Source organism: Gasterosteus aculeatus, chromosome 9 (genome assembly GCF_964276395.1).
Source record: "Gasterosteus aculeatus chromosome 9, fGasAcu3.hap1.1, whole genome shotgun sequence".
Lineage (NCBI taxonomy): Eukaryota > Metazoa > Chordata > Actinopteri > Perciformes > Gasterosteidae > Gasterosteus > Gasterosteus aculeatus.
Genome location: NC_135696.1, coordinates 4,112,587 through 4,127,071, shown reverse-complemented (window position 1 = coordinate 4,127,071; position 14,485 = coordinate 4,112,587). Strand labels below are relative to the sequence as shown.

The window sequence follows — 14,485 nt, the reverse complement described above, 5'->3', positions numbered from 1 at the left end:
ACTTTTTCTCCAAACAATTACTGCCTCTTGACAGGTAGCACAGTATCTGTATTTGTGTGTGTCTGATTACCTCGAGAGCAGTCAGGGCCTAGAAATCCTGGGAAACAGTGGCATATTCCTGAGAGACAATCTCCGTTTCCATGACAATTCTGAGGACACTCCATAATCGACTCTGATTAAGAGTGATAGGTTCCCAACAGTGGGAGAGAGAGAAAGAGAGAGAGGGCAAAGGAGTAAGTTAATTGGGTAGGCGGGATATGTAACTGTACATCTTGGGAAATAACACATGCAAACAGCATCGGCCTTCTGTGGTTGCCGTAGTTACCACAGTCAGTCCAATCAACACATTGTAACATCCAATTACCCCGCAGCCTTTTTTGGCCCGCTCTTTTTTTGTCACACACACACCAATGCTGACTCTCTGCTTCACCTAATGTTCTCTCACACTCTCACATGCTGGACAAAAATATTCTAGAATTCTTTCAAGTTGTTCCTGTTTTACCCATAACCACCAAGGGAAAATAGGGAGAAAGCTGCTTTCTCTCACCTATAACGACGGTATTGTAGGAGACCTGTTCTGCATTGCGTCCGTCATTGTAGAACGCCAGATGCCAGATTCCTGTATCCAGGTATTGGATGAAGCCAGCCTCGTGCACGTTCACTGAGCGTGCACGGCGGGCTCCTCCTCCAGGCTCCTCCTCATGTGCAGCAGCTGGGTGTGCGTGTCCCACGTACACGTCACTGAGCGATCGTTTGGAAATGAGGCGACTACCGTCCAGCAGCTCCACAAAGTCGTACTGGGAGACAAAAAATACAAAACACATTTTTTTCTTAGTAAAAGAGCATTTAGCGTAACTGTAACAAACTTAAAGGTGTTTAGTCTAGGACTAGAGTACATTGACTTCATCAATGACATGGATAATAATTATGAATGTATTCAGTCTACTTGTTGACAGTTGGCCCCGCTTCTTTCTATCACATACTAAGATGAACACAAGGGTCACGTTGACCTTTGGCCCTTGATTTGTATCAGCTCCTCTACAAGTCGAAGCAGACTGTTTGAACCGATTCTCATCTCATTCAGGATGAACGGCGGGTCTTCAGGTCCTTCAGTAACCTTAATCTTTAAACTTTTACCACCAAAATCAAAATACTTTATCAAGTGGCTGTTAAGGCAAAGTTTGAAGAAAGGAAATCTTTTAATGCGTTCCAGAGATATCATCATGAGGACGACCATGAGACATAATGCCGGCACGATGCCATGAAAACACAAACTTAGATGGATTAAGGTTACGACAAGGACGCACGCGCACACACACACACACACACACGCAGCACTGTCGATTATCTAAAGTGCTAACATTGAGCTGTAAGAGGGGTGGCATTGTATGAAGCTGTCTTTTATAGATAAGTGGATTAGTCCCTTGATAGAAGACACGATTCATCACACAGAGATGTAAGTGTAGTCAAAGGGTAGTTTAGGTTTGTAAGAAGCTTATCTGCTTCGTTATTAACAAAGAATCCATAAAGCTTTTGACCCAGACACACTTGCTACATAGCAAAAAGGATTAATGGTTTTGACATTTTGAGAGTCAAGAGTTTTCTCCTCACTTAAGGTATTTGTTAAAAGTAGAAAGGTCTGAGGATTCCGGGTGGTTGAGGGCAGATTCTTTTAAACGCTATCTCAGAGATCTCCAAATAACGGAGTGTACTGATCTGATTAGAATTTCTTTCTGTGGACAGTTGAAAACACTAAATGCTTGTTCTGGTTACATCGTACCATGAACACAGGTTTGTATTTATCAGTGGATACAGACGCTGTCTTTGCTTCCGTTAACTTTGTTATATTGTTCTTTCTCACATATCCGTTTTACCATAGCAACCATTTCAAACCGCCACAAGTGGGTTCCCCCCAGATCTGCGTCTGGTTTTGCTTGATATTCATTGAGTTATATATACCCTCTTTTTTTGAGGGGATACTATAGGCATTGCCTTGCACGTGTTTGTGTAACCAACCTGTGTGTGTGAGGGCGGCAGCCCTTTGCGTCCATACACTCCAACTAGAGCGTCTCTCTGGACGGAGATGTTGAATTTCAAAAATTGCGGTTGGTCGATGTACAGCTGAGACCTCCAAAACACACCTTCAATAAAGAGCAATAACAGACCATCAGCAGGGACAATCAGTGGCAGATTAAAAAAGTTAAAAAAAAGTTAAACAAGTATCAGTACATGGACAGGAAACCTCTTCTCTATACCACATGAATGAAAACAGTCATGCTTTCTAAATAGAAACAAATATTTCATTTCTAAATACTTTTGCCACCGTGTTGACATTCATTATTACATCACATGTCATTTTGCTGATGCTTTCATCCAAAGCCACTTACATTGCAATGTTTGACCCCTGGTTTGTTACATTTCGCCCAAACTGATTTGGAAATACAGCATGTTCCGTGCTTAAAAGCAATTTTATTGCAATTAGCTAAATATTCAATCTTTAAAACCACTTAATGATTATTTAGAGATTTAAAGTACGTAAACGATAATGTCATAATACATAAGATGATACGGTTCGGCGAGCAGGTCATTATTGCAAAAGGAACCCTGACCAGATGAGCGTGACCCTTTAGTACTTACTAAAGAAATCAATCATTTGTATGAACACATTGTAGTAGTAGTAGTCGCGCGCTCTGTGTGGGCGAAAATGCCGTGCACGGTAAGAGGACAATTGTAAATGTGACGAAAAACGCCTGGTGACATGTGGGGAATATGTCAGAGGGACGAGCGCACATAATTAGGAGAAAAGCCGGTCAATTTTCAAAATAAAACATTTTTCAGAAAAAAAATATATATAAGCTTTCTGTGGTGCGGCCCGGTACCAAACGGCCCACAGACCAGTACCGGTCCGCGGCCCGGTGGTTGGGGACCACTGCCTTAAACTGTAACCGTAGCAATGGCTTGTTATTCATAACAGCTGTCTGCTATACATAAAATAACAGAATGCTGTTAATGGTTTTTCAATTAAAAACAACAGGCTTGGAATGTCATTAATTAACTAAAGTGAAGGTGGAATTGAGTAGCATACCTTCATTTTAACTTTACTTCATTATTGATCGTAATTATGGGTTTTGTTTACAATATGTCCCACCATATAATACCATGAAGTATCTTGTTGATTGATTTATGGCAGCTCATCATTCAATCATCCCGGTCACACTACTATAAATGAGGGAGAGACAACCATGTACACCGTCGGCGTAACAGTATACGATTGAACAACCTGCAGCCTCCAAAACAATCAGACAGTTGCAGTAACACCTCCCTCAGGGTACCGTACAACCATGTGGAGGTAGGACTTATTGCAGTGGATCTCAACATGTAGATCTACAACTTACCTGGTGGGACATCTTGTATGGCTTGTCTACCAACATCTAACTCCCCAGTGTCTATGGTACTGTTCTCAAGAAGAAACATTTTACCTGAGGAGAGAAAAAAGGTTTAGGAAACAGTCTGTCAAGAGTAATATTCTGGAGAAGAGTGTCACAAACTTCACACCATGGGGAAAGTGTAAAGGTGATTTAAAGAAGACGGAAAACAGATGTAAACGATAAAGATGGAAGCTGAAGCAAAACCTGGAGTGCAGAGAGAAGACAATGGAAGGAAAGAACAACAGAGTTCCTGCAGGCAGGTGCGACTATTCAATCATACAAAAGCTAAAGCAGCACCATTCATTCGTTGGCAAGTGTTGCTGAGGAGTTCAGAAGATCTGTGGATCAATTCCTGGCCATTACACCATTACAGCATGAATGTGTGTGAGTGGGTGAATAATGACATGTAGTGTGACAGTTTGAATTGACAAAGTCATTTCATATATTATTGTGGTGTAAAACCAGGAATGAGTCCCCCCCGGAGTTGTGGTGTCCGGGACATGAATGGGGACAGTTTAATGTCCCGATTGATTCTGGCATAGTCTGAGGTGCGTTTGTGTCCTGGCTTGTAACTCTGTGTAACTGTCTATCAGTGCAAACACAGCTGACAGAGATGAATGCTGTTGGTTCTAGTCGTCAAACACAATTTGTGTGTACGGGAGTTCAAGAGACTGAGAAGGTGGAAGCAGACTACAGCAAAGGCAAATATGGATAAAATAAACAATAAGGAAATATTAATGAGCTAAAAACATTACAAAATAGAATTGGCTGGATTCTAGTGTATATAAGAATTGATCTAGCACTTTGGATGAATGCTACTTGAAATAATAATTTAGGTTCAGTTGATACTTTCATTCATGTATGATGTGTAAGGAGAGCAGGATTAGTGGCGTGGATCCATGTTTTAATTAGAGGACTTCATTATGCATCTGTTGTTCCTCGATTTGAAAAATGGATGTTCCCAGACCGTCCCTGTGGTGAACACATCCCCAATGGAACATGTTTAAATAAATAAATGCATTCAAACTCACGAAGATATCAAATGTGTGTGTAAGAGTAAGCAATATATCACTCATAACAGATTCCATTTAAAAACATGTCTTACATTTTGCAGTGTTTAGTTCATATTGATTCATTGTGGATTTTCTGTTTTTATTTCCCACTGGCTAAAGTCCTTATGAATTGATTTGAAAACTGAAGAGGAAAGCCATTTAAACCTTGAAAACCCTTTCAATTCATCATGTAATGTACTTGCCAACACAACAAAATACTTTTGTGAACACTTATTCTAAAAATCCTTTTTTCAGAGGAGTCGGGGATATTAACATTTTTTTGCACTTATTCATCGCTGTTTTCATACTCCGTTAGATATGAAAAGTGCAGCAACTATAATTCATATTATACCCACTTAATTGTGAATCAGGACGACTGTCAGTGTGGGGAAGAGGTGGGGATGAAACAAGTCCACCAGGAGCTCGCTGAAAATAGTAGTAATATATACTTACTTACTTATACATACTCATTTTAACCTAAAACTACAACCTTTTTCATAGACTTAACTAATAATTGTGTAGGAGCACGGATTTCAAAGGAAAATAATTAACAAAAAATATATAATTCTAATAGCCATATGAATGTTTGTTGATGATACTTTGGTTCAAGTGATGATAAACTAAAATCTCAACTTGATGATGGAAAAACATGGCTGGCTCTGCCACTCACAAGCTACTCTTCCCTTTTCCATCCGATCTGACAATGACTGATAGAGGCTGAAGTCTCAAAGTCAGTCAGAATAGTGTGCGCAGATGGTCCCGCCAGGTAAACACTGCAGGCTGTACTAATAAAGGATGTATTCATTATGTTTCAATTACCTGACAGGATAGAAGGAGGGCTGTTTAATGGCCAACATTTAAACTACAAAGATTATGCAAAAACCCTTCTGGAGGGAACATATCACTTTCACCGTGCGTTCTTTTAAATCCACATATCAGACAACACACATTAGCTTCGACAAGCTCTGTGCCAATACAGATACAGTATGTTGATATTAAATAGATCTTTACTATATATGTGAACGCTATTTGCCCTTGTGACCTCTGCACTCACAAATCTGCATCACACTACTTCCTGCATTGGCAGGGAACATAAATCCAAATTGCTCATTGGTTGCATATGTATGAAATTATCAAAACATATGGGGTCGTCTGCAGTGTTGCAATATGCAACATTTAACTACTACAGGAGGCAGAGTTTTCCCTCAAGGCACAACTAACAGTTTCTGTTTGAGGCTAATTTTCCTTCTCCTTACTGCGCCAAGTCCTGTCACCTGCAATCATCTTTCCCAACTTTCTTTCTTTTTTTGTGAGAAAAAAAGTATTAAAAAACAACGTGTTGAACCCACCATTATCTGTAGACACCATGAAGGTGTTAGGGGTTGTATCTCTTCCCCCTCCTCCGTTTTCAAACGCGCCGTATCCTTCACTCTCCTGAAGCTGCCAGTTGAGACCAAACAGGTGCATCGCTAGAGATGAGGAGGGAAAATAAAACACAAGAGGCCAACAGGTCAGTCAAGTGAAAAAAGGATAGAAAGTAAGAGGATAGGAGAGGGAATGAGAGGACAGAGAAATGCAAGAAAAGAGAGGAAAACCCAAAAGGTATAAGAAGTTGTCTGTGAGTATGTATGTGTGGGTGTTAAGCCTACTGATCATAAGCAGAATGATCACCCCTGTGCACTCTATTACCTATGACCTTTCAGTGTCACTTACACTACAATAATATTACAAACACAAAGAACCTTGGAGGCTGCTCTGTGGTAGACCCTGGAGAAGGGCGTGCTTAAACCATTTAGAAGCGCTGTACCAACAGAGTTACTGGGGCTGTCATCGTGAGCCAGAACTGAACACCCTCAAATGAGGTTGATTCCACCGCGGCCAAAACAATCACACAGGAGGACCAATGTGTCTGCTCTAATAAGTTTAAGAGTAAACACACCGCCACGGGACACCACAATGAAACAAATAAGTCAGCAGTTATTTCAGGCAGCCTGCTGAAGTGACAGAAGAAGCACTGACCTGTTTGAGCAGGTTACACATGGAAGTACTGGGTTCCTCACACAGCAGATACACACAGCCGTGTCAAGGACCAATTGCTGATTCAACTTGGGAACGTTTAGTGAGATACGACCAGCTCGCACACGCACGGATTCGCCACACTCAACTACACTTCGATGCCTCATTAAATTAGAGTCGTGCTGCGCCAGCACATTATCCACAACCCCTCCTGGTGAGGACAGGAGCAAAGGGTCATGGGAGAGTGCTGGCTAATCGACAGGGGCCTGAATCTTTAAGTGTGTGTGTGTGTGTGTGTGAGGACTACTGGCACTGGTTACCAGTCACACAAGACAAGCTCCCTTTAAGGAACCTTTTTAGGACATTTTAGGAGTTCAGTGATGGAATTAAAGATAAGGAAGTATAGCAGAGAACAACTAACTGGATTGCCGATGTTAGTGAGCCCAATCCATTTGTTGCTATGACATGTCCCTGTGTAACGTGTTGCACCTTTATCTTTCTGATTTGCTACATGGAGAGCGAACGGTTATTCAGTATCCTGGCGTGGGCTTCACATTCCCTCACGCTGCGCTTTACTCCACTGGACGTGTAGCAACCCGTCTCTTGGGCTGCCCAATTAGGGTGTGAATGCTGCCAACAACCAAGCCAAGCTATAATATTATACTCTTATTTCGAAGGGATTGATATTCTATAGTTAACTAAAGATATATGATATTATACATATATTACTAGTGGTAATTTCTCTCCAGAATAACATTGAATGAATTCAGAAACACAAGAAGAAACACATTGGCCTCATTCTCGAACTGTGTTCTTTTCTTTTCTGTGTGTTTAAAATGTTTTCCTACTCACCCGAATGAGGATTGTTAAATTGAACATGCGTTCTAGTGCACCTGGATTTGCATAGAGAAACGCTGAGCCAGCTCCTTATAAGGGCATGCAAGAGACAGACTCCAGAGGCAACACGAATAGCAAATTCAGACCTGATTGAAATCATTTCAAAGCGGAAAGCAAGCACCGGTCGAGTAAACTGAGACCTCACCTTACCGGTGCAGAGACTGTTGCAGAATGTTCTATTCCACTATGGCCGTGTCCACGTGATTGACTTGCTTATTTAATTATTATGTGTTACGGATATCCGCGTATTCAGTCGTTTTTAGCTTCTACCTTCGACCGATAAGTGTAAACATGCACCGTCGCGTGCATCGTGTTTCGATATTGAGATATTTAGATATTTTCTAACTCTGTAAGGACTTCTTGGAGTTGTGTTTGGAGCATTTTCAAACAGATTAGTTGTGATGGTAGTTGATGTTTGGAACGGAGTGAAGCATAAATATATTTGTTTGTGATGAGTACAGAATTCTCTGGTTGGAACTTGGTTTTGTACCAAAAGAGAGACTCTCAGGTCAAACGGGTCAAAAGGTTGGTGACCTCTGCATTACACAATCCATGCGTGCATCTGTTTTTATTACAACATGTTGGTCCGGCCTAAATGAAAGAGCAGTTTGTTTGTAGTATTGTTCATATTATGTGTGTCCAAGGACTATCGGAGCTCAAATCATAATTGCTTCTGTTTATTATGGGAATCAATGGCCTTTAGAAAAAATAGCACTCTTTCAACCCCGTGACTTCTTTCACTCCCTCCCATGTCTTTCTCTCAAGGCTTTTACAAAACAAAATCCCTCTCACACAATCTAGCAAGGGTCAAACTGCCATGAAGGCTGAAAGGTGATGTAGCTGGGAAGGAAAAGTGGAAGCAGTCAGATTGGAGTGGCAGAAACGACTCGTTTTAGCCTCTGAGGGAGCTCGACCCGCGGGACCCTCCCCATTGATCGCTGCTTTTATGAAAATGCTGACTCCTGTTGATATTAGCGGTTTGCCAGAAGCCTCGAGTGAGTCCAGCGAGGTTGAGAAGTTTAATGACTTCAGTGGAAAACTCTTACGGTGAGTGTGGATGAGCACACATTCTATCACAAAAGCTCTGTTTAGGGGGATGTTTAGAGCAAAAATAAAAAGAGTGAATAATAATAAATATCTAAGAATAACACATTTCAGCACGGCTTTGATTTATCTAACCCTTAATAAACCTGCCAGTTATTACTCTGAGAAGATTCCTACCTTTCATCAGCACCCTCTGGGAAATTGATCAAAGCATTCCTACAATTCAACAACATATTTATCTGTCATCACTGCCATGCAGAGTTTTTCTGATAAGGAGAAGGATGAGGTCTTGAATCAATATTTCATTGGAGCTGCATTTAAACAAAATTAGAAAGTATCATTTGTCCTCATTTGTAAACCATTTATTGACTGACTATACAACATGCCAGCAATTCATCCTAGCTCACTGTATTACCAAAAGCATGCTGGATTTTACATTACAACAAGACCATTCCAGCTACAATTTAACGTATAATCGGCCCGACATATAAGCCCACACATCACCAGTAGCATACATTCTGGATCGTGGCGGACAGGAGACGGAGGGGAGAATTAAGGCCTGGAGAGAGGAAAACTCTGGCACTGGCTTATCTGATGGGCTCGTACCACAGAGTGAAAAGCAACACATGCAGCAACAAGAGCGGCTCACAGAGAGCGTTAAAGAAGTCCCATCCGGCCCTGCACCTGGACCGGACTAAACCCCTGTGACTAATGGGTGTGGATGTATTCACGCCACTGATTAGCATTTGTGTGTGAAAGAGCGAGACAACTAGGAAGGTGTCTGTGTGCGTTTGATCCTACCTATGCAATAACAGAGCAGGATGGAGAGCAGCACAGACAGTCCTACGGCGCTGAGGGCGGTACACCTGAGGGAAAGAAAAGAAAACCATGGTTGTTGTGTTGCTTCCTCCTTCGTCAGTGTGGCTTCTGTCTTAACCATCACACTATCAGACACATCTGCTACAGTGTTCCCCATGGTTTACAGCGTTGGAGGTGCGGACGGACAGCGACATTTGTCATTTCAGGGTCACAGATGTTATTCTGTGTCCGCTGTGCAAAATGTTCTAAATCCTTTGGTGTAGCTTATACAAATGAAAAAAAACCTCCACAATAGACTGTGCTGATTCAAATGCTAGATCTCAATACAGGCCCTCATCCCACGATGCTGTCCGGCAACCTATCAGTACTACACAATGATGCTCTTGTTAACGAGTTAATGTTGTTGTTTAGCAGCAACATATTTTTAGTAGCAGGGACATTTGCAATCATAATATTCTATTGGGGTATTGCACCTAGCGCTGTTGAGCTGAAGAACATTCTAGATTTTGTATTTCATATGTAAAAATACAGCTATACAAACATTTTTATTGAAAAAACAACACCCTGGATGCACTAGCTCTGCAAGCTAGCAAAGTCACACACCCAATTAGATGCCAGCTGGTCTCTTCTCTCGTGGCTCTATTTGCTGCCAAGATTCTGCCGAGTGTTAAATGCAATGCAAACAAAATGTGTTACATGTGACTACGTTTGGTGTCACATGTCCGTGCAACCTGTGCGTGTGGCATTGACTGGTAGGTGGCTGTGGGGAGGAAATCTCTGGTATGTGTGAGAAGTGCCAGCAGGAAGACGGAGCTGCATAAACTGCATGACTGTGTGGTTAAGTTACAGTCGTCTGCCATAAAGATCAGCGTGCACTATATGTGGGACGCATTTACTCATGTACCCCTGCGCCACGTCGACACATGAGCTATAGGAACTATGAGGTATAGGGGTTGTATGATAAACTACAGGAGCATCTTCCTTAGCTTGTCCCACTCCCGGCACTTCCTTTGAGACAAACCTTATTAAATGCCAAACAACTTCAAATCTGTCAAATATACTATGAATTAATTTTATTTCATTCATTTGGTGACTGGGAAGAAGTCTTCTGTCCCAGCCAATGCTGTTTTAGGATATTCAAACGTGTACCTGAGTATAAATGAGTTGTACAGAAGAAAATACCAGCAGCACCACTGACAACTTCTTCCATCTTACCGCCATGAGCAGTACTTGGATGATTTCTTGAACTTGAAGGCAGAGCGGGAAAGGGTGTTCCTCGGCAGCGGCCTGGTGGGCGGGGAGTACACTGAACCGGTTGCCATGGTGTAGCCAGGAGTTGCCGTGGAGAAGAGGGGGGTGGTGCCTGTACCTGTCTTAAAGAGGAAGTGCCTGGAGAGCAGGAGGAAAAAGGGGGACAGAGATTAGTTATGGTAAATCAGCAGGTTGTCACACAGTTTACATACATTGTTGTATTCTTTTTACTTTTAACACAATGTTGTATTTTTCAATCTTCAAGAGCAACACTTAACTTTCAGGTTAGCTCTCTTTGATTCCCCCCAATTCTCTTTCATTAATAAAAGAAATGAATATATGAGCTGTGCTTGAACAGCTTCCAAACTATAATATCACACATGACTGTAAAACCATTATATGTTTGATTATTAAGTGTCTTGAACTATAATGGCGTCATAAAGTAACTCATGTAAGTGTCTCTAACCCATGTTGACGAGTACAGACTTGATGGTGAAGGACTGTTTTGCATGACTTTATAACGCTTTATGCTTCACCTTCACCTAGCTTCCCCCTTTACATCAATGATATACATGGCCACTAGAGGTGGCTGCCCACTAATTTTGAAGCCCTCTGTTTTGATCCAGCATTCAAATGGATGACACTGGCCTACTGACCTAATTAGGAGAAAGAGTGGACCCATGCCACATGAAAATTGATGCTCCCAGTTAGGGTCGCAAAGGGTCGCAGGGGTGGAAGGTTTCCTGTAAATTACCTTTTTTAACCTTTTTTAAGCATTAAACAAGGAACTTAAACGTAGTTAAGAACAAGACTATGCGAGATTCAATGTTCATGTTTTTGTTGAATAAATAGTTCTACTCACAAAGGGATTAAATCCAACATATTAGAGATGTTTGCATGCATGTCAGCTCATGACAAATAAAAGGTTGTTTTCATTAATTCCGGTGGTACCTCGCATGGTAGCAAAGGACTTTCAGTGGTCCGAGGACCAGAGAAGCTTTACTCAAGTTACCATTTCCAGAAGATGCTTTCTGGTTTCACCAAACCCTTCATGTATTATCACCCAACTGGAACAAGCCAACAAGGCCACAGTGGTCTGAATAAAGCAAATTCAAACTGCTGTCCACCTGAAAGCCACATCGTTCCCTTTTCATTTGTGTAAAGGCCGTCTTTAGAATTTACCACGTGAACATTTCCACCACAAAGATTGCTGGCGCAGTGTGCATGTATGTCTGCAGTACTTACCAAGGACACAGAACTCTGTCTAACGAGCATCTGTAATTACAATTAAACTACCCTCTAAATAGGATGTATGATTAACAATTATAGCCTATTATAACAAGGGTCCTTCAATTAATACCTGCCTCCAGGCAAGAGGGGAAGAGAGTTTAAGAGACTGAATAAACAGGGAAACATTGAGCATTGCTATATTTTGTGTGTGAGTTCTACAGCAGCCGTTAAAGCACAAACATATTGTTAAGCATTTAATGAAAAGAGATGTAGGGGGACATGCTTTATTTCACATGATCAATGATCATTAAGAGGCAATGCCATACGCTCTGTTCTTTTTATAAATGTTCATTATAACAAATGACATTCAATCATTAGTTTCTATACATGTTCAGCATCAACAAGAAGGAGAAAATAAGGGCAATATCCTTTTCCTACATACAATATTATACTTGTTGTGTTTTCTTTTTTTCATTCTTTCAATTTGTCAATCTGATTTGAAGCTTTGGGAGATTGACAGAGACCTACTTGATGTGATGATCAGCAGTTAAAGGTCAAAGAAACCCTATTAGTATTGGTTTTTCACTTGGAGCTCTGTGAAGTAGAACTGTGTTCAGTTCACAGTTGTTTCTCAGAGATGCTTCCCATGACTCACAGCACTGCTGCCTCCTAGTTAAAGGCTGGATGGATGGATAATAGGAATTAGCTATACCTTATTTATTCCTTATGTTGATGTATTTATATAGACAGGTGTAAAGTAGTAACCTGACTCAACAGACGGTTTGTTACACAGAACCATCTGGGAAGCTGTAATTGGAAAAGTGATGGTATTTTAAAAGAAAATCTTTTTGGCAGGTGATCAGATAAAGCATCTGTCAATCAAACTCTTACCAAATCCCCTTGGAAGACGATCAAAAAACACTTCCACACACAGGCCGAAAACACATCCTCACATGTTATGTTACTTTAAAAGGTTTGATATTGGGATAGCACATCTCTAAAAATCTGCACCTCTTTCCCTTCCAGTTCCACTTCCTGCCTACTTTTTTGCTTTTATATTTAGTTTACAAGAATAAAGTTTATGTTTGCTGAAATGGAAAACCACAAAGCCGTCTTGTGATCTGTGTTTGACATGTGGTATCAGCTCTGTGTGTGTGAGCTGGGCACATTACTAACCCTGCCCCTTCATTATTAATCACCATATTAAACTGCCTCATCCCTTTGTGGAATGTGATGAAACAAAGTTATATTTTATTATGCTTTCATTTAGAGGGGGGACGTGACACAGAGGCCAGGCATGGATGTAGGGCTGTGCGGTACGGCCAGAAATCCTTTCACGGCATTTAGAAAGATTCTGACGGTATCCCGGTACATCGCGTTATATCTTTTTCAAGTAAACACATGAATTCATTGACCCCGAAAAGGACCACCGGCTACGCGATCAGCTGTTCGATCGCTGCTCGCTGGCCAACTTGCTACCATGTTAGCTCGTTAGTGTGTTAGCTTGTAAAAAACAGTTTTTATATATATATTAATAAAAACTGTTTATATTATTATTTATTTATTTATTTATTATAGTATAGTATTTATTATTTGTTTATTTTCAACACAGACAGGGTACACACATACATACCAACATACATATATATATATATATATATATACACACACACACACACACGTACATATATACACATACATACAGTACATACATACCCATAGGCACAAAGAGAAATGGGGGGGAGGGAAAAAAGAGAAAAAAATAAAAAAAATAAAAAAAAATAAAAGGGGGGTGAAGGGTCTTGATGGTACTTTCAATAACGAAATTAATTCTGAGGCAACATTCATGTGCTCTTCTCCCATACTGTCGTTGATGTGTTGAACCATTTCTCCCATTTGTCACGACATTGTTCCTCTTTGGTTCTGATTTTGTGGGTTAACAGTTCCATATCATAGTTCAGTCACTATCTTCATCCATGCCTCTATTTTATCAATATTTTTATAGCATGTAAGTTGTGTAATATTATTCTATTTTATTGTTATTTTATTATTAGTTAAGCTGTATACTTATTTACTACTTTTTATATTCCATTATCTTAAGCTAACATATTTTTTGTTGATTAAATATTTAGCATCTTAATTTCAAACATGCATTGGTCTCTAATAAAGTTGAAATTAAATCAAGTTGTTCAATTGCTGAATTACCTTTTTTTTGCGGCATTCATGGTCCACACTTCTTCATCTGTGAAGTATTTTGAGCTGCACTTGCCTGTATGAAAGGTGCTATACGGTATGACTCTTGATTAATTTGAGTTTGTCATGATGGGATATATTTTTGGATGTATGGTCATTTTAAGCAGGTTCTTCCTTTAAACGCCAGAGAAACACATTCATTCAAACATTCATCATGCTCAGCTGAAATTACAGGAAAAGGAGCCAGATTTGTGTTTATGAAATCTGTCACCAAGTTTACCTCTCATTCTGTATATTTATGAGTCACAAATAAATATAGAGGTGAAGCCTTACCACAAGACGAGAGATGTTTGGAGGATACAGCTGGATCACTGATTCTTTTAGATACATTTTTTATGAAACTAGAAACCTTTAAAGGCCATAAATCAGCAGTTAGCAGCTTTGATCAAAGATTATTCCTGGTATTTCCATCATTACATTACAGGTCATTTAGCTAACACTTTTATCCAAAGTAATTTACATGGCAATTTTAACCCATGGCTTTTAAAAAAAAAT

The 14,485-nt window shown here is 40.4% G+C and overlaps 1 protein-coding gene across 15 annotated transcripts in view; it reads right to left on the bottom strand.

The window, feature by feature from the left end:
• Nucleotides 1-14,485, bottom strand: part of tenm3 (teneurin transmembrane protein 3) — a 414,027-nt gene that overhangs the window by 62,736 nt on the left and 336,806 nt on the right. For all 15 annotated transcript variants that reach the window (XM_078080162.1, XM_078080161.1, XM_078080160.1 and 12 more), the window contains 7 exons: nt 10,472-10,645; nt 9,239-9,303; nt 5,830-5,949; nt 3,396-3,479; nt 2,017-2,141; nt 548-797; nt 71-172 (listed from right to left, as the gene is read on the bottom strand). In XM_078080162.1, the coding sequence (XP_077936288.1) occupies nt 71-172; nt 548-797; nt 2,017-2,141; nt 3,396-3,479; nt 5,830-5,949; nt 9,239-9,303; nt 10,472-10,645 (920 nt within the window). The remainder of the gene's footprint in view (nt 1-70; nt 173-547; nt 798-2,016; nt 2,142-3,395; nt 3,480-5,829; nt 5,950-9,238; nt 9,304-10,471; nt 10,646-14,485) is intronic.